The following is a 26,242-nucleotide window of genomic DNA, read 5'->3' on the forward strand; positions in this document are numbered from 1 at the left end:
TACTCTTCTAGGTTTTTCTGGCTGATCTAAAAATTAAATTGACACGAGACAAATTAACAGGAGAAAAACAAAAGTTTAATAACATGTACACATGTGAGAAACACAATAAAACCAAGTAACTAGCCAAAGCCTTCACCTTAAATATCATCTTCAGGTAAAGACAAAATAAGATGTTGGAGATGAAGAGAGTCAGGGACTTGAAAGGGAAAGAAGGCAATTCACAGGTAAGTGAAAAGGAGCAAATGCTTAGAAAACATGCGTTTGGCCACAGAAACAGAAAAACACAGAAGGGAGTCCAAAAATCAGGCTTTTCTAGGTGCCTTCCTGTCTATCACCTAATTCATGTTATGCTAAGGTGATAGCTTGCTTCCTCAGACAGCTTTTTTTAATCTGAATTCTTTTAGGCAGTTAAGGGGTAGGTTACAAGACAAACTTTCTAAGTCTTTTTTTCTCAGAAATAGCCTAAAACAATCCTCACGTTAAAGAGACACATTTTGGGATGGCAAATTTTGTTCCCCTTTAGTATGCTCTATGAGGTTCTCACAATGATGAAATCGCCTACTGACGTATTTCTCAGAATGTATCCCATCATTAAGCAATGCATGACTGCATAATAAAAAAGGGGTGAATCCAACAAAAGGAGATGACATTTGTAAATATTTATGCACTCAACACAGGAACACCAAAATAAATAAAACAAATATTAACAGACCTAAAGAGAGAAAATATACAACAATACAACAGTAGGGGACTTTAATACCCCACTTTCATCAAAGGATAGATCATCCAGTCAGAAAATCAATAAAAACATATTGGCCTTACATGGCACTTTAGACCAGATAGACCAAACATACATACACAGAACATTCCATCCACAAGCAACAGAATACACATTCTTCTCAAGCACACAAGGAACATTCTCCAGGATAGACCATATGTTAGGCCACAAAACAAATCTTAATAAATTTAAGAAGACTGAAATCACATTAAACACGTTTTCTAACTGCAATGACGTGAAACTCAAAATCAATTACAAGAAGAAAACTGGAAAATTCACAAATATGTGGATAATAATATGCTCCTGAACAACTAATGGGTCAAAGAAGAATCAAAAAAGAAATTAAAAAATATCTTGAGACAAATGAAAATGGAAATACAACATACCAAAACTTATGGGATGCAACAAGAGCAGTTCTAAGATGGAAGTTCCTGGTGATAAATGCCCACATTAAGAAACAAGAAAGATCTCAAATAAACAACACAGCTTTACACCTCAAGGAACAAGAAAATGAACAAACTGAACCTAGTTAGTAAAAGACGGAAATAACAAAGATCAGAGTGAAAATAAATGAAATAGACACTAAAAGACACTAGAAAAGATCAATGAAACTAAGAGCTGGTTTTTTGAAAAGATAAAATTGACAAACCATTAGCTAGACTTAACAAGAAAAAAGAGAGAGGACTCAAATAAATAAAATCAGAAATGAAAGGAAAGCCGTTACAACTGATATCACAGAAATAAAAAGCATCATAAGACACCATTATGATTAATTATACAACAACAAACTGGACAATCTAGAAGAAAAAGATAAATTTCTAGAAACATACGACCTACCAAGACTAATTCATGAAGCAATAGAAAATATGAATAGACTTATTACTAGTAAAGATATCAAACCAGTAATCAAAAACTTCCCAATGTCAAAAGTCTAGGACCAATGGCTTCCACTGGTGAATGCTGCCAAACATTCAAAGAAGAATTAATACCTATCCTTCTCAAACTATTTCAAAAAAGAGAAGAGGAGACAACTCTTCCAAACTCCTTTTATGAGGCCAGCATTACCCCGATATCCAAACTAGTCAAGGACACCACAAGAAAAGAAAATCACAGGACAATATCCCTGATGAACATACATACAAAAATCCTCAATAAAACATTAACGCTTCAATCTAGGTGAATGGCACTATCCCATCAACTACCCATTTACCCAAATAATAAATCCAGGTCTCCTTCAATGTTTTCCTTCTCCCGTAACTAATCAACAACAACTATCAAATCAAGATCTTCTAAATCTTTGTGATAGCTCTTCCCTCATTTCCATCCTTACTTACACTGCTCAACTTCAAGCCCTCATTATTTTTTGCCCTGCCTTGAGTCATGCCACTTCTCAAATCTCTCATTGTTGCTAGAGTCAACTTTTTAATACTCAGATGCCAACAAACTCCTCTACTAAAATTTTTTCAGTGGCTCTGTTTGGTGACAGAAAATAAAACTGGTATATGTCATGTAAAGTCTTTTATGATCTAGCCCTTTATATTGTCTAGAATTCTCTTTTGCCATTCCACCATCACTTGTAATTTACACTATAGTAGCAGCAATAACAACTGGAATGAAGTTACTTTGCAGCTTCTAAAATAAGCTATACTCTCTCACTTGTTAGTTTCTATCTATGTTGCTTCTTCTTCATAGTATGAAGGCAGTTTGTCCATTTGGTAAACTTATTAATTGATATCCAGATCAAAAGTTTTCTCCTCTATTACATCTTCCTCCTGACTAGCCATGAAACTTAGAATTTTTTTTTACTTGTCTCCCACTGACCTTTGTACAAACCCCAATTGGAGCAATTTATCTAAATGTATTATATTTTTTTCTGTTTCTGTCTAGCTACTAGACCATAGCTTCCTTAAAACAGGTCCCATGTCCCTTCATCTCTGTACCTTGCAGAGTCTAGTGCATAACACAATATAAGCTTCATAAGAACAAAAACTGTTTCTTCACCACTGAATCTTCAGTGTCTAGCATACAGGAGAACGACAATAAATTCTATTAAATGAATTCATGATATGTACTCAATGTACATACTGAAGACAAAAAGACAAAACAATTAATATAGTTGAAAATATACAGTCAGATAAGACAAAAGTTTGAATCCTGGCTCAAATGTGTAACTGTGAACAAGTTATTTAATCTTTCTGAACTTGAGTCTCTTTTGCTGTGAAGAGCTTACAGGATCCGGCTCTTGTAGATTAGAACTAAGTGAAACAGAAACTAGTGACCTACTCAACAAAGAATTCAAACAAAATATCATGAGGATGCTCACAGATATGCGGAGAAGAATGGATGAACACAGTGAGCACATCAGCAAAGAACTGGAAGATATAAAAAAAAAAACAATCAGAAATGAAGAATACAATACTCAAAATGAGAAATTCACTCAAGGGACTCAATAACAGAGTAGAGGAAGGAGAAGAACAGATCAGCGAACTAGATGAAAGACTAGAGGAAATCACCCAAGCAGAACAGAAAAGAGAAAAAAGAATTAGACAGAATGAGAAGAGAGTAAGGGAACTCTGGGACAATATCAAGCATGCTAACATTCGGATTATAGGGGTCCCAGAAGGAGAAGAGAGAGACAAAGGGACAGAAAGTTTATTTGTAGAAATAATAGAGGAAAATTTTCCTAACCTGAAGAAGGAAACAGACATCCAACTTCAGGAAGCACAGAGAGCTCCAAACAAGAGAAGCCCAAAGAGGCCCACACCAAGACATATTATATTCAAAATGTCTAAAATTAAAGACAAAGAGAGAATCCTAACAGCAGCAAGAGAAAGGCCGCAAGTGACATATAAAAGGAAGCCCATCAGACTATCAGTGGACTTCTCAGTCGAGACCCTACAGGCAAGAAGAGAATAGCACGACATATTTAAAGGCTAAAAGGAAAAAACCTACAACCAAGAATACTCTATCCATCAAGGTTGTCATTCAGAATGGAAGGAGAGATAAACAGCTTCCCAGACAAGCAAAAATTAAAGGAGTTTATCACCAAGAAACCAGTTCTGCAAGAAATGCTGAAGGGACTTATTTAAGCGGGAAAGCAATAACCACAAATAGAGATATAAAAAAAAAATTATCAAAAAAACCCAAAACAACAACAGCAAAAGACAGGCAATAAAATCACTAGTAAGGTAAAAGGACAGTAAAGGCAGCAGATCAACTACCTGTGAAGATAATATGAAGGTTAAAAGACAAATGTACTAAAATCACCTATTTCAATGATAAGAGGGTAATAGATAGACACACACTAAACACAAGAATATATATGATGTGCAAAACATAATGTGGGAGGAGGGGAGTGAAAAAGTAGAGCTTTTAGAAAGAGGTCAAGCTAAAGAGTCTATCTACTCAATATAGACTGTTACATGCACAGTATATTAAATAGGATCCTCATGGTAACCACAAACCAGAAACCTATAACAAGCAGGACAAAAAGTAAGACAAAAGAAATCAAACATATTACTAAAGATAACCATCAAACCACAAGGGAAGAGAGCAAGAGAAAAAGAAAGGAACTGAGAAGAACTACTAAAACACCCAAAAAAAGAGAAAGTGACAAAATGGCAATAAATACATATTTATCAATAACTACTTTAAATGTCAATGGACTAAATGCTCTAATCAAATGCCATAGGGTGGCCAACTGGATAAAAAAACAAGATCCATGTATATGCTGCATACAAGAGACACACTTCAGACCTACAGACACTCACAAACTGAAAGTGAAAGGATGGAAAAAGATATTCCATGCAAATGGCAAAGAAAAGAAAGCAGGGGTAGCAATACTTATATCAGACAAAATAGACTTTAAATCAAAAACTGTAATAAGAGACAAAGACGGGCACTACATAAAGATAAAGGGAACAATCCAACAAGAAAATATAACACTTGTAAATATCTACGCACCCAACATAGGAGCACCTAAATACATAAAGCAATTATTGACAGACATAAGAGGAGAAATAGACAGTAACACAATAATAGTAGGGGACTTTAACACTCCACTTACACCAATGGATAGATCATCCAAACAGAAGATCAATAAGGAAACACTCGCCTTAAAGGACACATTAGACCAGATGGACTTAGTAGATATATACAGAACATTCCATTCAAAAACCACAGAATACACATTCTTTTCAAATGCCCATGGAACATTCTCCAGGATTGATCACATATTAGGCCACAAAACAAGTCTCAATAAATTTAAGAAGATCGAAATAATACCGTGCATCTTTTCTGACCACAAAGGTATGAAACTGGAAATCAACTACAGAAAGAAAACCAGAAAAGCCACAAAAATGTGGAGATTGAACAAAACGCTACTGAACAATGATTGGGTCAATGAAGAAATCAAAGAAGATATCAAAAAATTCCTGGCGACAAATGAAAATGAAAACATGACACGCCAAAATCTGTGGGATACAGCAAAAGCGGTTCTACAAGGGAAGTTTATAGCAATTCCGGCCTACCTCAACAAAGAAGAAAAATCCCAAATAGACAATCTAAAAGCATACCTAAAGGTACTGGAAAAAGAACAACAAACAAAGCCCAAAATCAGAAGGAAGGAAATAATAAAAATCAGAGCAGAAATAAATGAAATAGAGACTAAAGAAAACAATAGAAAAAATTAATGAAACCAAGAGCTGGTTCTTCGAAAAGATAAACAAAATTGACAAACCCTTAGCTAGACTCACCAAGAAAAAAAGAGAGAAGGCTCAAATAAATAAAATCAGAAATGAAAGAGCAGAGATTACAACGGACACCTCAGAAATACAAAAGATAATAAGAGAATACTATGAAAAGCTATACGCCAACAAATTGGATAATCTAGAAGAAATGGATAAATTCTTAGAAACATACAACCTTCCAAAACTGGACCAAGAAGATGTAGAAAATTTGAATAGACCGATCACCAGTAAGGAGATCGAAACAGCAATCAAAAACCTCCCAAAAAAATAAAAGTCCAGGACCAGATGGCTTCCCGGGTGAATTCTACCAAACACTCAAAGAAGAGTTAATACCTATCCTTCTCAAACTCTTCCAAAAAATTGAAGAGGAGGAGAGGCTTCCTAACTCCTTCTACGAAGCAAACATTATCCTGATACCAAAACCAGACAAGGACAACACAAAAAAAGAAAATTACAGGCCAATATCACTGATGACCATCGACACAAAAATCCTCAACAAAATACTAGCAAATCGAATACAACGATACATTAAAAAGATCATACATATGATTAAGTGGGTTTCATTCTGGGGATGCAGGGATGGTTTAACATCTGCAAATCTAACAACGTGATACACCACATTAACAAAATGAAGAATAAAAATCACATGATCATCTCAACAGATGCAGAGAAAGCATTTGACAAGATACAGCATCCATTTATGATAAAAACTCTAAATAAAATGCGTATAGAATACCTCAACATAATAAAGGCCATATATGACAAACCCACAGCAAATATCATTTTCAATGGAGAAAAACTGAAAGCTATCCCTCTAAGAACAGGAACCAGACAAGGATGCCCGCTGTCACCACTCTTATTTAACATAGTATTGGAAGTCCTAGCCAGAGCAATCAGGCAAGAAAAAGAAATACAAGGGATCCACATTGGAAAAGAAGAAGTGAAACTGTCACTCTTTGCAGACGACATGATTTTATATCTAGAAACCCCTAAAGAGTCCACTAAAAAACTTTCAGAAATAATAAAGGAATATAGTCAAGTTGCAGGATACAAAATCAATGTACAAAACTCAGTTGCGTTTCTATACACTAACAACGAAGTAGCAAAAAGAGAAATTAAGAATACAATCCCATTTACAATTGCAACAAAAAGAATAAAATACCTATGAATAAACTTAACCAAAGAGGTGAAAGATCTCCACACCGAAAACTATAAAACATTGTTGAAAGAAATCGAAGAAGACACAAAGAAATGGAAAGATATTCCGTGCTCTTGGATTGGAAGAATTAACATCGTTAAAATGTCCATACTTCCTAAAGCAATCTATAGATTCAACACAATCCCTATCAAAGTTCCAACAACATTTTTTACAAAAATAGAACAAAGAATCCTACAAGTTATATGGAACAACAAAAGACCCCGAATAGCCAAAGGATTCCTGAGAAAAAAGAACAAAGCTGGAGGTATCACACTCCCCGATTTCAAATTGTACTACAAAGCCATAGTAACCAAAACAGCATGGTACTGGCACAAAAACAGACACACAAATCAATGGAACAAAATTGAGAGCCCAGAAGTAAACCCACACGTTTATGGACAGCTAATATTCGACAAGGGAGCCAAGAGCATACGATGGAGAAAGGAGAGTCTCTTCAATAAATGGTGTTGGGAAAACTGGACAGCCACATGCAAAAGAATGAAAGTACACCATTCCCTTACACCATGCACAAAAATCAACTCAAAATGGATTAAAGACTTGAATGTAAGACCCGAAACCATGAGACTTCTAGAAGAAAACATAGGCAGTATGCTCTATGACATTGGTCTGAGCAGCATATTTTCAAGTCCCATGTCTGACCGGGCAAGGGAAACAAAAGAAAAAATGAACAAATGGGAGTACATCAAACTAAAAAGCTTCTGCACAGCAAAGGAAACCATCAACAAAATGAAAAGAGCACCTAACAATTGGGAGAAGCTATTTGCAAACCATATATCAAATAAGGGGTTAATATCCAAAATATACAAAGAACTTATATAGATCAACAACAAAAAAACCAACAATCCAATTAGAAAATGGGCAAAAGATCTGAACAGAGATTTCTCCAAAGATATCCAGATGGCCAACAGGCATATGAAAAGATGCTCAACATCATTAGCTATCAGGGAAATGCAAATCAAAACTACAATGAGGTATCACCTCACTCCGGTCAGAATGGCTATAAATAAGAACACAGGAAACAACAAATGTTGGAAAGAGTGTGGAGAGAAGGGAACCCTTGTTCACTGCTGGTGGCAGTGCAAGCTGGTGCAGCCACTATGGAAAGCAGGATGGAGTATCCTCAGAAAATTAAGGATAGATCTACCATACGATCCAGCTATTCCACTGCTAGGTATTTATCCAAAGAACTTGAAAACACAAAGGGATAAAGATCCTTGCACCCCTATGTTCATTGCGGCATTATACACAATAGCCAAGACTTGGAAGCCACCTAGGTGCCCATCAAGGGACGAATGGATAAAGAAGATGTGGTATTTATACACGATGGACTACTACTCAGCCATAAGAAATGACGAAATCCGGCCATTTGTGACAACATGGATGGACCTTGAGGGTATTATGCTGAGTGAAATAAGTCAGAGGGAGAAAGTCAAATACCATATGATCTCACTCATAAGTAGAAGATTAAAAACGACAAAAAGAAAAAAAAACACATAGCATTGGAGATTGGACTGGTTGTTACCACTGGGGGAGGCAGGAGGGCAAAAGGAGTGATTAGGCTCACATGTGAGGGGATGCACTATAATTAGTGTTCGGGTGGGGAACATGATGTAATGTACACAGAATTCGAAATACGATGTACATCTGAAAAAAATAAAAATTTAAAGAAATAAAGAAATAAATGCATCTAGATTGGTTTTTCTCAAATAAACACATTATAGTTTCTGAAAAGGCAATAATTTTATTTCTAGACCTAAACTATAATTTCTCCAGAGTAAGAAAAGTAGCCTAAAAAGAAATTTTTCAATAAAAGCTAACCTTAAATGAAAGTGCACTGCAAATACTAAAATATGACATGAATTATCAACTGACTTAATTGGAAAGATAATGTAAAATGTACTTTACCTCACCAAGTCCAAAGTTCCACGACTGCTTAGAAGGCAATTCTTTCAAAGGGATATTACCCCTAGGGTCACAAATAAGACAGTATTAAAGTTTGATTTATTCTCTCTGAAAATTATTGTTCTAAATTATGGTTCCCAAAGTTGGCTGCAGATCAGAATTATAAGGGAAGCTTTTTAAAAAATAAATAAGCTCCATCCTAAGGGTGTGGGTCAAACTTGGTATTTTGTATTTTAAAATCACCCCCTTGAGTGATTCAGTTCTGCACCCAGCTTTGAGAACCATGTTCTAAAATCACTTTCATAAAGTACATTTTAAAATTCAAGGTCTAACATGCTAGTTTTTATTCATAAGTTTCTGAATACCTGGAAGTTTGACAGCAAAGAACCTAATTTTTTTATTTTATTAAATAAGTTGTGAATGTTTTATTCGTTGTGCCAATCCCATAAAAATGGCATATAGGTATTCTTTTTACAAATAGATATTTTAAATATTTCCATAAGAAAGTACTTCTAAAATAAAAACCTATTCTAATTCATGATTGTTAATTACCAAGATTTGACTAAACCACAATGATTACCAAGAAAGTTAGGACTATTCTGAAACTACAAGTTTTCTTTAATTAAGTATAACTGCAGTCCCATAAACTCTTGATATGTTTGCTTATGCCATTAGCATCTGAATTCTATTACTCCCTTGTTCTGATTCTATACTAACCAAGCCACCTTCCCATGGAGAGCTGCCAAAAATTAGAAAACATGCTCATCATGCCAGTAAACATTCCTATATAAGTAACCCTTCTATTTCTTACTGTAAATTAATAAATTGACATTCTGGTGAGTGTGTAAGTTTCTTGAACACATAAGTCAGTTTTCTCAAATCTAATTAACACTAAGATTCAGATAAGTTGACGGCTTTGTGCTGGCAAATACGAGCGCCATACTCTCAACTAGGGTGATATTACTAAGATTCTGACAACTGGCAAGCCTTTGTAGAGGCCAGTATGCCCACTCTGAGACAGCAACACCCCTACCTCACATTGCATCAATTCAACCCTTCAATACGCATTATACTAGATGCTGAATTGCATTCCCCAGATTTACCTGAAAACTTACAAACGGTTCACTGGATATATCTGGATTGTCTTCTGTGGTGCCTTCTCTTGGTAATCACTTTCAAATTTTCCTTTAAAAATAAAAGTATGCATTGAACTAAAACTCTAGCACAGACTAGTTCTTTTTTTTAAATTGGAAGCTTATTAGCATGACTCATATGGAACGAAATCACTGGTCCACACAATGTCACATAATAGAATGTCACTCTATTTTCAATTTTATACTCCTCCAAATACACACACACACACACACACACACACACACATCTATATTATATATAAATATGTACTAAAAACAAAAAGACCAATAGATTATTACCCTTCTCATGTATAACACCAACCTTTTTTTTCAGAGCTGGCTGGGAAACTATCCTTCTCAAAAGATGTACTAAGATTATTTCTTTCATGATCGTTATACTCTTTCTGATAGTTCTTGTTTGGCTGACACTTTTCTGGGTAACTTGTTTTATTAAAAGTAGAATTACTAAAAGTCAACTCTGGATTTGTAAAAATACTTCTAATGCATCTCTCAGTGGAATGGTTTTTATCAGAACTAGTGACTGCACAAATATCTCCCATACTGTCAAAACCACACTTGTCAAAGGTTTTCTTTATACTCCACTGATCTATGTTTAATAAGTTGATCACATTTTCACTAATAAAAGAGTCACAATTCTCTGACAGAAGGCTGGGTGTTGGCTGGTTCGCATCTTCAAGAAAATTTGAAACCTCTTTCCTATTTTCTTCCAAAATATGTTGTACTGACTGTTTTTCAATAATGAAGTCTGACTGTCTTCTCTCATCCATGGTTCCACAATCTTCACCTGTAACTATATCAGGTCTTTCAGTAAGGAAATTCCGATTTCCTGGACTTTGAGATAAATAAAAACATATTTAACAAGAAAAGCATAGAAAATTTTCATTTAGAAACTTAAATACTTAGAGAACATACTGAGTAGCTACTAACATTTACCTGGACTATGTTTTCAGTTTTTCATTTGAATAAATATTACTGTTTTGGGTGGAAATTTGTCTAATGTGCCTCAGTGAGTATGAAAATAATCTACACTTAGTTTTGTTTTTCAACACAAAAAAAATGTGTTGAAATGAAGTATTATGTGGTTCAATTCACTGTTGTATTAACAAAATATGACCAACCTATATCATGTCTTCTGTAATAAGGTCTAGTGAATACCCTAGACAACCACTGCATGTAACTGCTGCTCTGTTTAATCAGAGAAAGATATTTTGAACACACTGCAGGGAAAAATTATCCCCAGTGTTTAAACATCAAATCAGAGTTATCAGAACACTATAACAGATATCTCTCAACCTAACAAGGATATAAAAACAACTCTGAAGTTCCCAAGGGAGAGCAATACAGATACAAATGCATATATATGTAATAAAGCCAAGAGATAAGATGAATTAGATGAAAAGGTTAGCCTAGATAATTTATAAGTTCCCTTCTAATGTACAAATCATAATTCTAAGTTATGTCCAACTTGTATAAAAGAATCAAAGCTATTATACGAAATAATTAAAAATCAAGATATTCTGGGGCTGGCCCTGTGGCAGACAGGTTAAGTTCACACGTTCCACTTCGGAAGCCCAGGGTTTCTCCAGTTCAGATCCTGGGTGCGGACCTAGCACACTGCTCATTAAGCCATGCTGACATGGCGTCCCATATAGCAGAAGCAGAAGGACCTAAAGCCAGAATATACAACTATGTACTGGGGGGGTTTGGGGGTAAGAAGAAAAACAGAAATAAATAAAGATTGGCAACAGATGTTAGCTCAGGTGCCAATCTAACAAAAAAAAAATCAAGATACTCTGGATTTTGTTGCCATTGACTATCCACAAATTTACTTAGGGGTGAGCTCCTCCAGAGATTGGAGGTACCAAAGAAATTTAGAAAAGAAACACAGACTGCTAAAACTGATTGATTTCCAATTTTATTTTTTAAGTTATTCATTAAACATCTAATGAGCAGGTCCACCTGCCGTGTTCCAGGCACTATGCCACGTATTGGGGACAGAGAGAGAAAAGAATTCAGTTTGGCATTAAAGAGAGAGAGAGATTTTGTCCAGGAATGTTCATAGACCGTGATCCTACACTGTTTCTCAATACGGGTCTTAGTGGTGTTTTGAGCAGAATAATGTTATTCTGTGATATCAAAGGCATAACCTATAGCACGCAATAATATACGCCATTCACACCAGAGAAACTGTATTACTTTAAATGAGAAAATAAATGTAAAAGCACTTCATAAATTAGAAAGCACACTACAAATGTAAATAATCATTTTTAAACAGCATTTTAAGCATTCTGACTCAGAAGAATCACTCACTGAGAGATCTGGAGAACAGAGAAATGTATAATGCACAGTTATTGCTCACAGGAAATAGTCTGGAAGGGGAGAGAAAAACTAGAAAGTGATAAGTGCTATTCTACAGTCTTACGACAGTAAATAAAAGAAATGCTTTTACTTGAGAAAAATCAAGTAGGTGGCATTTGAGTTGGGGACTGAATGTTGGGAAGGATTGCTACTTGTAAAGATTGACAGAGAGAAATGATGCTAAAAATATAAAATCATTACTAAGATAAATCGATCCAACTTCTTTAACACTTTTTCCTATAGATAAAAGTTCATTCATTTACGGACTACAATATGGATAAATTCATTATCTAAATAAGCCTTTTATGTGCATTAAATAGATATTTAATGTATGCCTGCCATGTGGTAGGGAGATAATACAGCTTATATTCTAGTGAAGGAAGATAATAACAAATAAATAACTAACCATTAATAAGTACAATGGATAAAAGAAATAAACAAATAAAAAAGATAATTACAGCAGCTTTATAGGTGCTACAAGATCAGACGATGGAACAACTTGTGTTGGAGGTCCTTTTCAGATAGCTGGTCAGGAAAGTTCCTAGCAAAGAAGTGATAAATAAGCTAAAGATACAGAATGATTAGACATATAAAGAGAGGAGTATGCATACTGCAGGGGGATGGAATAAACACAAATACAAGATTTGCAGCACATGTGAGAAACAAAAAGAAGAGGAGTAAAGCTAGAATAGAATCAGTGAAAGAAAACTTACGGCCTAAGGCTTAAAAGGTACAAAAGGGCCCAGATCATGTAGAGCTTTATTTTTGAAAAGAGCAATAAGAAATATTGAAAATTGCTAAGTACAAAAGTAAAATTCTCTTGCTTTTTGCCTTAAAAACTATCAGTCTGACTGCTGGGTGAATGCGAATATCCTGATTTCTATCTGGCCAAAATGAAGCTAGAGAAACAAGATTTAGCCTAATTGACTGACAGAATTATAAAACTGGACAAACTGTATGAGACAATGGCTTTCAGACTTGGGCCATTGGATAGAATAGGATAACGATCCCTGACAGAGAGAAAACAAGTAAGGTGAATTCTATGACTGCTCCTAGCTTATTGCTTGGAGAGAGTATCCAAGCCACAGAACAGAGAGGGGAAATCCAGTTGGAGCCCACAGATTCCCTTTGTTGAGGAAACAGCACTGGAAGGTCAGGAAGACTGCAGAGAACAGAGTATGCAGGGCAGAGTACCATGAAGGAGAGTGCTTCAAAGAGAGAGGGCTCCAGAGATCTACAGAAAGTTCTCAAATCTTCAGCTAAGTACTGATCAGCACATGCGTATGAAGTAATTACCCAAGGCTGGGAAAAGCAACACCCAAGATGAGAAGAGTGAACAATTCCAGGAACTCAAACAGAAATGAGAAAATTTTGTGTTTCCACCAGTTAGAGTGGAAAACCTCTTAATTCAAAGGAACTCCAAGAATACAAGAAGGATATTGCCTTAGCAGGGGGCAAAATTAGCCACAGAGTGAAGGTGTATCTGGTCCTGTTTAACAAAGTTTAAAGCAAGCCTTAATAAGATCATACTATTTCCAAGCAACTAAAATCCCAGAAAAACCTTAGGAAAATTTATAGGAATACAAAAATTTCCAGACCAAAAAGATGAAATTCATAATGTATACAATCTAAAAAAAAATTATCAGGAATGCAAAAAAGTAGAAAGTTACAACCCATAATGAAGAGAAAAATCAATTATTAGAAATAGACCAAGAAATGACACAAATGATAGAATTCGTAGACAAGGACATTAAAATAGTTATCAGAACTATATTCCCTTCGTCCAAAAAGATAGACGAAAGACTGAGGATGTTGAATAGAAACATGGAAGATATAAAGAAGAGTTAAAACAAACTTCTAGAGATAAAAAATATACTGAATAGATTTACATAGAGATTAGACACCAAAGAAGATACAACTAGAGAATCTGAAGAAAAAGCAATATAATCTATATAAAATGAAACAATGAGAGAAAAACAGATGAAAATAAATAAACAGAGCATCAATAAACTGTGACACAACTTCAAATGGACTAACTTACATGTTATTAAGGTCCCCAAAGAAGAGAGGAGAGGAATAAAAAACATCCAAAAAATCAATGGCTGAATTTTCCACATTCGATAAAAACTAAGTTCACAGATCCAAGATGCTCAATGCAGCTCAAAGACAAGAAATAAAAAGAAAAGGAACATCCTAATCAATGGATAGAAATCTATGATAGAAAATCCACCATGGAGAATCTATGATAGAAAAATCTTAGCAACAGAGAAAAATTATATATTAGATATATAGATATTAAGATAAGAATGACAGCAACTTCTAGTAGGAAACAATGCAAAAGATATCTTTCAAAAAGAAAAGAATAAAAACTTACAAATACACAGAAGCTGAAAGAATTAATTACTAGCAGCCCCACACTATAAGAAATGTTAACAAAAGTCTTTCAAACATAAGGAAAATATCACCACATGGAAATCTAGATCTACACAAAATAACAAAGACCACCAAAAATGATAAATTTGTGCTTAAGTATAAAAAACATATTTTCTTAATTTTTAACTCTCTTTAAAGCAAAAAGAACAATAATATATTATTGGATTTATAACATTTATATAAGTGAATGTATGAATACAACACCACAAAGGCCAGAGGGGAAAAAGAGAAGCATACCATTACAGGGTTCTTACACAATACTTGAAGTAGTATAACATAACTAGAATATAGTCTGTGATAAATTAAAATATATACAATAAATTCTAAAGAAACCACTGAAAAACAAAACAGAGTTATAGATAACAAGCCAACAAAAGGATAAATTAAGTCATAAAAAAGACTAAAATCAAATAAAGGCAGAAAAGAGGGAAAGGGAACAAAGATTATATGGGAGAAATAAAAAATAAATAGCAAGAGAACAGACAAATCCAATCATATATCAATTGTTGCACTAAATGTAAACTATATTCATAACCATAATACAAGTCTCAATAAATTTGAAAGGATTCAAATCACACAAAGGATGTTCCCTGTCCACAATGGAATTAATTTAGAAAGATAACAGAAAAGTCTTGGGAATTTTAGGAACCAAATAACAAATTTCTTAATATCTCATGGAGTGAAGAAGAAATCAAAAGGAAAATTAGAAAGTTTTTTAACTGAATGAAAATAAAACAAAACATATCAAAATTTGTAGGATGCAGCAAAGCAGCAGTTATGGAAAATTTACAGCACTAAACACGTGCATTAGAAAAGAAAAATAGTCTCAAGTCAATGACCTCAGCTTTCACCTTAAGAAATCAGGAAAAAAGGAGTAAATTAAATCCAAAGTAAACAGACAAAAGGAAATAAAGATAAGAGCAGAATTCAATGAAATAAAAACAAAAGTAAGAAATACGTGAAACTGAAAGATGATTCTGTGAGAAAATAAATAAAATTGGCAAGTCTGTAATCAGGATAATCACTGGGAAAAAGGGGAGAAGAAACAACTTACCCATATTAGTACTGGGAGAAAAGACATCACTACAGAAGTTAAAGATTTCATACGCATAATAAGGAGATATTATGAATAACTTTGTCAATAAATTTTACAACATAGATAAAATGGATACATTTTTTGTATGACACAAACTACCAAAGCTCACTAAAAAAATAATAATCCAACTAGCCTCCTATCTAGTAAAAAATGGAAATTATAGTAAAAAAAAAAAACCTTCCCACAAAAAGAACTTCATACCAACTGACTTCACTGATGAACTCTACCAGACATTTCAGGAAGAAATGTACCAATCCTACACAAACTCTTTCAGAAAATTACACAGGAGGGAATACTTCTCAACTCATTCTATGACACCAACATTAGGCTGATATCAAAACCAGACTAAGATATTACTAGAAAGTAATCTCCCTCATGAAGACTAATGTAAAAATCCCTAACAAAATTTTGGCAAATCAAATCCAATGAATGCATAACAAGGTTAGCACATTGTGACCAAGTAGGGTTTATCTCAGGAATACAAGGTTGGTTTAACATTCAAAATTAATCAATTGTGGGGCCAGACTTCTGGAATGAGAGACTGAGAAACCTGGCAAATCTTGTCCCCTAAGAGCAGTAACAGAACCAGATAACACTCACCAAAAAAATCATCTCAAATATGGGGAGTGACCAATGGCATCCAATAAACTGTGAAGCAGTACTTCAAGAAAAACTACTCAACCTTTGTAGAACCAGTGGGAGCCTGTGGAATTTTAGCCTTAGGCTGCCACCATCCCTCCACCCCCAACTCCATGGCTGGTAGCCTACCAAGGCTGAGCTTGTCTGGAGAGGGTCGGGAAGGTGGGAGACTCATGCCCAGGGAATTTGTCAAAAATAATCATTGTCTTGGTGGCAAACTATCAAAGAAGCCCAAAATTGCAGCTGCCTGAGGCTGAGATATTTGCAGCAAGCAAAAACCATCCAGAAATTTCATAGAGAGATCCAGAAAACAAAAAGGTACAAGAGGCTTTGATAAACTCCCAGACCCTCCTGGTGGTCTAGAAGGTTGCATACACGTGTAAGGCTGAGTGCAGACTCAGGAGAGACCAGAAAGAGCTACAGGTATCTACTCATCCCTAGCTGAGTGTAAGGTCTTGTGCAAGGGAGGAAGCCTTGATAGCCGAAGGTACGTAAACACAACCTCCAACTAATCATTGGTTGGCCTCTAAGCACTGCTTAGAGGGAAATTTATACCTTTTAATGCCTGTATTAGAAGAGAAGAAATATATCAAATCAGTAAGTTAAGCTTGCACTTTAAGAAACTAAAAAAAGACAGGCAAACTAAGCCAAAAGCAAGCAGAAAAAGGAAATCATAAACATTAGGGCAGAGATCAATGGAATGAAAAACAGAAAAATAGAGAAAATTGATAAAACCCTAAACTTAGTTCTTTAAAAAGACCAATAAAATTAGCAAATCTTCAGCTACACTAACCAAGAAAAACAGGAGAAAAGACACAGATCTAGAACTCAAAAAGGGACATCAACACCAACCTGACAGAAACTGAAAGGGTTTCAAGGGAATACTATAAATCACCTTATGCTAAAAATCATACAACTTAGATGAAGTGGATTAATTCCTAGAAAAACACATATTACTACAACTGATTCAAGAAGAAATTAGAAAATCTGAATAGATCTTTACACAAGTAAAAAAAATTAGTAAAAAGCCTTCCCACTAAGAATAGCCCTGATGCAAAAACATCTAAAGAATCCACAAATTCTTCTATTAAATAGAGCAAACACTTTACACTTTATTATATGAGGCCAGTATTATTCTGATATGAAAGCCAGACAAAAAACATAAGAAGAAAAGAAAAATTCAGACCAATTTTCCTAATGAATATGGATGCAAAAATCATAAACAAAATATTAGCAAACCAAATCCAGCATTACATGAAGAGGTTTATATATAATGACCAAGCAGCTTTTAACCCAGGAGTGCAAGGTAGTTTAATACTTCAAAATACGGTAATATATTACATGTTAATAGAATAAAGGGAAAAACTAGATGATAATCTCAAGGGACACAGAAAGAGCATTTGACAAAATCCATGATAAAAACATTCAATGAACTAGGAATAGAAGGGACTTTCCTCAACCTGATAAAGGGCACCTACACAAAAACCTACAGCTAATATCATACTTAATAGTGAAGGCTAAATGCTTTTTCCCTAAGAGTGGGAAAAATGCAAGCATGGCCACTCTTGTCACTGCTATTCAACACTGTACTAGAGGCTGTAGTCACTCAGGCAAGAAAAACAAGTAAAAGGCAACCAGATTGAAAAAGGAGAGATAAAAACACCTTTATTTATAGACAACATAATCCAGTATGGTGACACTCCTAAAGAATCCACAAAAATACTACTAGAACTAATAATGATCTCAGCAAAGTTGAAGGATACAAGATCAATATACAAAAATTAATTGTATTTCTATACACTAGCAATGAACAATCCACAAATGAAATTAAGAAAATAATTCAATTCACAACAGCATAAAAAGAATAAGATACTTAGAAATAAATTTAACAAAAGCAGCACACTGCTTATATATTGAAAACTACAATACATTACTGAGGGGCCAGCCCAGTGGCCAAGTGGTTAAGTTCACACGCTCCGCTTCAGCGGCCCAAGGTTTTGCCGGTTCGGATCCTGGACGCGGACATGGCACCACTCATCAGGCCACATTGAGGCAGTATCCCACATGCTACAAGTAGAAGGACCCACAACTAGAATATATAGCTGTGTACTGGGGGGATTTGCGGAGAAAAAGCAGGACAAAAAAAAAAAGGATTGGCAACAGTTGTTAGCTCAGGTACCAATCTTTAAAAAAAAAAAATACATTACTCAGAGAAATTAAAGAAGATCAAACACAATGTAATATGGTTCAGCCATAAAAAAGGAAATCTTGCCATTTGTGACAACATAGATGAAGAGGGAGAGCATTATGCTAAGTGAAATAAGTCAGACACAGAAAGACAAATACTATATGATTTCACCCATACATGGAATCTAAAACGTCACACTCGAAGCAGAGAATAGAATGGTGGCTGCCAGATGCTGGGGAGTAGGGGAAATGAGATATTAGTCAAAGGGTACAAACTTCCAGTTATAAGATGCGTAAGTTCTGGGGATCTAATGTACAAGATGATGACTATAGTTAATAATACTATATTGTATACTTGTAAATTGCATATTTGTTAATAGAGCAGATCTTAAGTGGTCTGATCACATACCCAAAAATGGTAACTATTTGAGGTGATGAATGTGTTAATTAGCTTGACTGTGGTAATCTTTTCACAATGTATATGTATAGCAAATCATCATCTTGAACATCTTCAATATATACAATTTTTATTTGTCAATTATATCTCAATAAATCTGGAAAAATAAAACTCTTCAAACACACTGGAAGGTTCTCTCATGCCCCTCCAAGTCCACACCTCCCAACAGTAACCACCATTCTGAGTGCTATCACCATTCATTAATTCAGCCAGGGTCTGAACTCCACATAAATGGAATTACACAATGGTCCTCTTTTTGTGTTGAGATTCTTCCATGGAGATGCTTGTTACTGCATGTATCAGCAGTTTATTTTTTTTCATTTCTGTGTATTATTTCACTGCATGAATATAATATAATATTCTATTCTTTTGTGTGTGTGTGAGGGAGACTGGCCCTGAGCTAACATCTGTTGCCTATCTTCCTCTTTTTGCTTGAGGAAGATTGTCAGTGAGCTAATCTCTATGTCAATCTTCCTCTATTTTATGTGGGATGCCACCACAGTGCGGGTTGACAAGTGGTGCTAGGTCTGCACCTGGGATCCAAACTTGCAAACCCTAGGCGACCGAAGTGGAGCATGCAAACTTAACCACTATGCCACCAGGCCAGCCCCATAATATTCTATTCTTAATGGACATCTAGGTTAGTTCAAATTTGGGACTACTATGAATAAAGCTGTTACGACATTCAAAAAAAAATGAATAGGAGAAACATTTCATGTTCATGGATTGGAAAAATCACTATTGTTAAGATGGCAATTTTCCCCAAATTGATCTACAAATTCAATAGAATCCCTATCAAAATCCAAGTAGGCTTTTTTTATTTCCAGAAACTGACAGGTTGATGCTAAAATTTATATGGAAATGCAAAGGACTAAGAAAAGCCAAAACATTTTCAAAAAAGAACAACAAACTGGAAGACTAATACAGTTCTCAATTTCAAAACATACAGTAAAGCTATAGTAATCAGGACAGTGTGGCACTGACATAAAGATAGACATAATTAACCGATGGAACAGAACTGAGATTCCTGGGGGAAAAGAAAAACAACTTACATTTTTGGTCAATCGATTTTCAACAAAGGTGCCAAAGCAATTCAGTGGGGAAAAGATATTCTTTCCTTTCCACAAATGCAAATGGTGAATTTAGACCCTTACCTCACACAATACATAAGAGTTAACTCAAAACAGATCATAGACCTAAATGTAAGATCTAAAACTACAAGACAGAAAAAAACATAGGAAAAAATCTTCACGGCCCTGGCTTAGTCAAAGACTTGTTAGCTATGACAACACACAAACAATTTCTAAATGAAAAAATTAATAAACTGTATTTCATCAAAATTAAACCCTTTTTTACTTCAAAAAGACACCACTAAGGAAAGGAAAAAGGTAAGCATTTCACCAAAGATACACAAATGGCTGATAAGCACATGAAAAGATGCCAACATCATTAGTCATTAGGGAAATGCAAAATTAAAACCAAAGTAAGATACTATTACATATTGACTAGAATGGCGTATATTTTAAAAGACTGACTTTACCAAGTGTTGTCAAAGGTATGCTGCAACTGGAACTCTCATACACTGCTGATGCGATGTAAAATGGTACAAATCACTTTAGAAAACAGTTTGTCAGTTTCTTAAAAATTTAATCATATACCTACCATATGACCCAGCCATTCCACTCATAGATGTTTCCCCAAGTGAAATGAAAGCATATGTCTAAACAAAGACTTCTATATGAACTTTCATAGCAGCTTTATTTGGAAGAGCAAAAACTTGGAGAAAAAAGCCAAATGGTCATCAACAGATGAATAAACTGTGCTATGGCCATACAATGGAATACTACTCAGCAATAAAAAGGAATGAACCATTGATATACACAACCAACGACATAGATGAATCTCAAATTATGCTAGGTCAAAGAAGCTAGACCAAAACAAGGAAAACATACTGTATTAATGCAATTTATATAAAATTCTAGAAAATACAAACTAATCAACAGTGATAGAAAGCAGATCAGCAGTTGCCTTGGGATGGGAGTAAGGGATGTAAAGTAGCCAGAGGAAGGGATTACAAAGGTGCCCAAAGAAACTACTGGGGATGATGAATGGTCATTATTTTTGACATATGTCACAACTTACCAAAGTGCACATTTTAGATAAGTTCAGTTTATGGTATGTTGATTATACATTAATAAAGTGTGAAAAAAAATAGACCTAAGGACAAAGAGGAAACAAAAAGAACTGTTATATGGCTATTACAATTCTAGGCAAGAGGCAGTGGTGGCTTAGACTGAAATGGAACCTGTAGAGATGGAGAAATGAGTAGATAACTTTAAAGTTTATTAGAATACAGAATTGACAATACTTTGTGAAACAGATATTGGGAGCTGAAGGAAAGGAAGGAATCAGGTACAACTTTTTTTTAGCTTAAGCAACTGAGTGAATAGTGGTGCCATTTACTAAAATGAGGAAGACTGAGACAGAATTACAGAGTCAAAGTTTCTCACTATGATTACCAAGAGTGATTCAAACTGGTTTTACAAGTTTAATGTCTTTTAAAACAACGAACCAGAGTTTAAATACAGACACCTAGAAAATAAAAATGGGGCACTGATCAACTACCATAAATATGAAAAAAAAATTATGTTTATGATAAAGAAAAAGAAAGTAGTAATTCATAAAACAGGGATTATAAAACAGACGCAAAGCACCTTGGCCCAAAATATTTTTTAAAATAAATAAATGAAAGGTAGATATGTACATCAGAAAATTGTTACTTATAACTACTTTAATTAAATGCTACATTTTCCTTACAGTGTTTTTTCTTCCTTAGAAGTTTTACTTAGGTCTGTTCACGTTTCTAACTAAAAATACTTCTGTCCAGTAAAATCAAATTAATAACTCAAAGAAAGCATGCTACAGGTTCTTTATTTCCTTCAACATCTTTGCTTACCTTTTTAATCTTTCAAATAATGTTCCAAATTGTGCTGTTTTATATGATGGACTGAAAGCATCTTGATTTTTGTTTAATTTGGAAATCACGGAATTAGAATAATTAACATTACTGAGCTGAAAAAAAAAAAAGGAAGAACCTGCCAAAAGGGTAAATGTACATATATACAATTTAAATAATTTACCGTAAAACCTCATTTAAGTAGACATCTATAGTTTAAAAATGTATTTTTTAGTCTAAAAGAAAGTGTCCTTATTGAAAACAAAATAAATACTGTTCTAATAATGAAAGCAGTGTCAGTATTTGAATGACTGCTAAAATAACAGGGTTGATCTATGGTGAGCTAACCATTTTCTCAGAGGTAAAAAAAGATTAAAAAAAAAAAGACCCGGAACACCAAGATCTTGAGTAAATAAAAGTTAAATATCACTGACAGAAAATAATGATTTCTCCCAAGGAAACAACTGCACTTATCTCAGTTCCTCCATTTACTAAGTAATTTTAGACTGCTACTTTAATCTTTTTTAAAAAAAAAGATTTTATCTTTCTTCTTTCTCCCCAAAACCTCCCGTTACATAGTTGTGTATTTTTAGTTGTGGGTCCTTCTAGCTGTGGCATGTGGGACACCAACTTAGCATGGCCTGACGAGCTGTGCCATGTCCACGTCCAGGATTCGAACCAGCACAACCCTGGGCCGCCATAGTGGAGCGCGTGAACTTAACCACTTGGCCACAGGGCCAGCCTCTGCTACTTTAATCTTTCTGAATATCGCTACCACTGAGTGCCAAACGGGGAAAGTATGGAAAGACTCTTGTGAAAAGCAGATGTGATAACCCATTTGTTAATGAGGTACCATATAAAGATATTATAATGGCCCAACACTAATCTATCCAGCAATAATAATTCATATCTGTAGTATATTTTATGTATAAGCCATGAAACACAGAAACGAGACGTCCAAAGACAAGCAATGACAGAAAGAGTCAGAAAAAAAAGACGTGCAGGCAAAAAGAGATACTAAAAGTCTTTTTTTAAAAAAAGGTCTAAAATCAAGAAAAGCTGAAAATAAAGTCTGATAACACATCTCATCTCAGCCTCAGAGAGACAGTGTCAATGGTGCAGGGAGAAACACACAAATAAATCAAAACAGAAGAGAATATTATATATTGGCTCAATACTACTTCTCCAGGGACTAGTAAGCCCCAGACCACTTTTTATTCTAACCTGTTTTTCAACTCATTTTCTTATGTAATTTATAGTCTCATTTTAATTTTCCTGAAATCTCTCCAAATATATATCCAAATAAATAAATTCCCTAATACTTCACAATGTGACACCACAGCTTACCAGGGACGTTAGCTTCTCTTTTCTCTCTTCTGCCATATGAAGTACAACATTATTTACCCCTTTGGAGATAATCACTAACCTGCAGTCTCTAAGTAGAAGATTATTCAAGTATAGATTACACAGGGTCTCATTCTCTATCCTATAAACTATTTAACAAAGCAAGGATGAGTTAAAGCTGATGTAGGATGCAAGTTTTAGTCTTATAAAATACAAATGGAACGGGTAACTGAATGTTTTTCATTGCATCACTCGAAAATTATTGGGGGGCCAGCCCAGGGGCATAGTGGTTAAGTTCCCACACTATGCTTCGGCGGCCTAGGGTTCACTGGTTCAGATCCTGGGCACAGACCTACATACCACTCAACAAACCATGCTGTGGCAGCAACCCATATACAAAATGGAGGAAGAGGGCCACAGGTGTTAGCTCAGCAACAATATTCCTCAAACAAAAAGAGGAAGACTGGCAACAGATGTTGGCTCAGGGCCAATCTTCCTCACCAAAGCAACAACAAAAAATTATTGGGTCCTTAAATTAATAAGCCTAGCACAATACTTCATTTTCCCTTCTCTGAAAAGCAGAAAACATACTTCAATAAAATTGAATATCATTACATATTGTATATAACTATAATACTGTAATATATAACTATAATTTATAAATGATTATAAATTTGCTAATTATAAATTAATTTAGAAATAATACACAAATATGACATAAAACCACCTCATGCTAAAAATGGGAGAGATTCAAAACTAAATATTCTTGTTAACCTTGTTAACAAGATAGAGTGTTTACATAACCATTTTACTCACTACCATTATATATTAGTATAGTAACCTTTAATAATTTTATATTTTTTAACTCTATGTAAACTTAGTAAAAGATCATTTCTTGGTATGTTCTATGGCATATATATTTCAAACTTCAAAAATTTGGATGTTTTTATAATTTTAACTATAGAGACTACAACGATTGAACATTTTAGCACTAAATATCTCTATCTATATACATATATGTGCATAGTCTTGGATGGAAGTGCATATAACCAGCTATCTTTCAAGTCATAGGAAGAATCAAGCCATCACAACTTATACTTTAACAGATTACTATGACATCACTGAGATTATGTACTGCTATTCACAGGATCCTTTCCATATCATGTATACTGGGCCATCATGACATCACCAACTACTCCTTTACTGTGATTACAATCAAGTATTACATAACACATTGAACTATGGTCAATTTTACTATCAATAATTTTATAAAAAGATGATGATTTCAAAGACTTTTAAAGAACATTCCAGTTTTGGGATTCATAATCTTCTACAGCCCAGAGAATTAAGTTTTTGACCTAAGAAGAATTATTATACTTAATTTCTCTCCTAATTTGGCTATATCTATAGCAACCCACAACTAATATTTTTTCAATCCATAAAAAGACAAAAAGAGCATATCACAAAAATATAAAATGCTAAGAACTAGTGATTGAAAGGGACCTGTTCACAAACAACCAACCCACTAACTGGGAAAAAATATTTGCAAGTCATATATCTGACAAAGGCTTAATATCCATAATATATAAAGAACTCACACAACTCAACAACAAAAAAATCAAACAACCCGATCAAAAAATGGGCAGGAGACATGAACAGACATTTCTCCAACGAAGATATACGGATGGCCAAATAGACACATGAAAAGAAGTTCATCATCGCTGATCATCAGGGAAATGCAAATCAAAACTACACTAAGCTATCACCTTACACCCATTAGAATGACACAAATAACTAAAACAAATAGTAACAAATGTTGGAGAGGTTGTGGAGAAAAAGGAACCCTCATACACTGCTGGTGGGAATGCAAACTGGTGCAGCTACTATGGAAAACAGTACGGATATTCCTCAAAAAATTAAAAATAGAAACACCTTATGACTCAGCCATCCCACTACTGGGTATCTATCCAAAGAGCTTGAAGTCAACAATTCCAAAAGTCCCATGCACCCCAATGTCCACTGCAGCATTATTTACAATAGCCAAGACATGGAAGCAACCTAAGTGCCCATCAACAGATGACTGGATATACTACTCAGCCATAGAAAAGAACAAAATCGTCCCATTTGCAACAACATGGATGGACCTTGAGGGAATTATGTTAAGTGAAATAAGCCAGATAGAGGAGGACAATTTCTGTATGACTCCACTTATATGAGGAATTTAAAAATGTAGACAAAGAGAACAGATTAGTGGCTACCAGGGGAAAGATGGGGTGGGGGTTGGGCACAAAGGGTGAAGGGGTGCACCTACAACACAACTGACAAACAATAATGTACAAATGAAATTTCACAAGATTGTAACCTATCTAACTCAATAAAGACTTTTATTTAAAAAAAGAAAGGTACCTGTTCATTCTGCTTTTTTTCATATGCAACTTTCTGAGGACTAGGCACTATTCTGGGAATAAAATTTTGTCTTGTAATATCTCTGTTAGAAGCTAATTCTGCTGACAAAGATGGTGGTGTGAAGCTGCAGTTTTCTATTCTGCTCAATTGAGGTTCAAACATTGTATATGAGTCCATGACTTGTGAGGACTATAGGAAAGAAGATACAATCATTTGATTTGCCAAAATATATAAACTAGAGACGAGGAAAGTTCAAATAAAAGTGAAAAAGGTCACGAGTTAGAGAAAAAGTCCCAAGTAAAGGCAAGTCATCAGTAACTGACAGTCCTTACTAAGACAAGAGAGGTTATCAACTAAGATTATACTTGAGCTCCTTTCCATCTGCCTTTCTCACCGATGGTCCCCTCTACCCTCAAGCTCCATTCCTGCAGGTCATCTCCTAATGACAGGAAATCTAAGTTTCATTTATCTACAATTCAGGTGAAAGATTTCCAAGAGATTTTAGTATCACTGCCATTATCTTTCTGACGTAGCTTAACTTTGGCTATTCAAAGGAAAGAATAAT

General features: G+C 34.7%; 1 protein-coding gene across 1 annotated transcript in view; it reads right to left on the minus strand.

The window, feature by feature from the left end:
- LOC138917616 (regulator of DNA class I crossover intermediates 1-like) overlaps window positions 1-26,242 on the minus strand; it is a 72,759-nt gene that overhangs the window by 13,810 nt on the left and 32,707 nt on the right. The window contains exons 6-10 of the mRNA XM_070234847.1: window positions 25,678-25,866; window positions 21,928-22,043; window positions 10,103-10,632; window positions 9,763-9,832; window positions 8,651-8,711 (exon numbers count right to left, since the gene is read on the minus strand). Of these exons, the coding sequence (XP_070090948.1) occupies window positions 8,651-8,711; window positions 9,763-9,832; window positions 10,103-10,632; window positions 21,928-22,043; window positions 25,678-25,866 (966 nt within the window). The remainder of the gene's footprint in view (window positions 1-8,650; window positions 8,712-9,762; window positions 9,833-10,102; window positions 10,633-21,927; window positions 22,044-25,677; window positions 25,867-26,242) is intronic.

Source organism: Equus caballus, chromosome 15, assembly GCF_041296265.1.
Source record: "Equus caballus isolate H_3958 breed thoroughbred chromosome 15, TB-T2T, whole genome shotgun sequence".
Taxonomy (NCBI): Eukaryota; Metazoa; Chordata; class Mammalia; order Perissodactyla; family Equidae; genus Equus; species Equus caballus.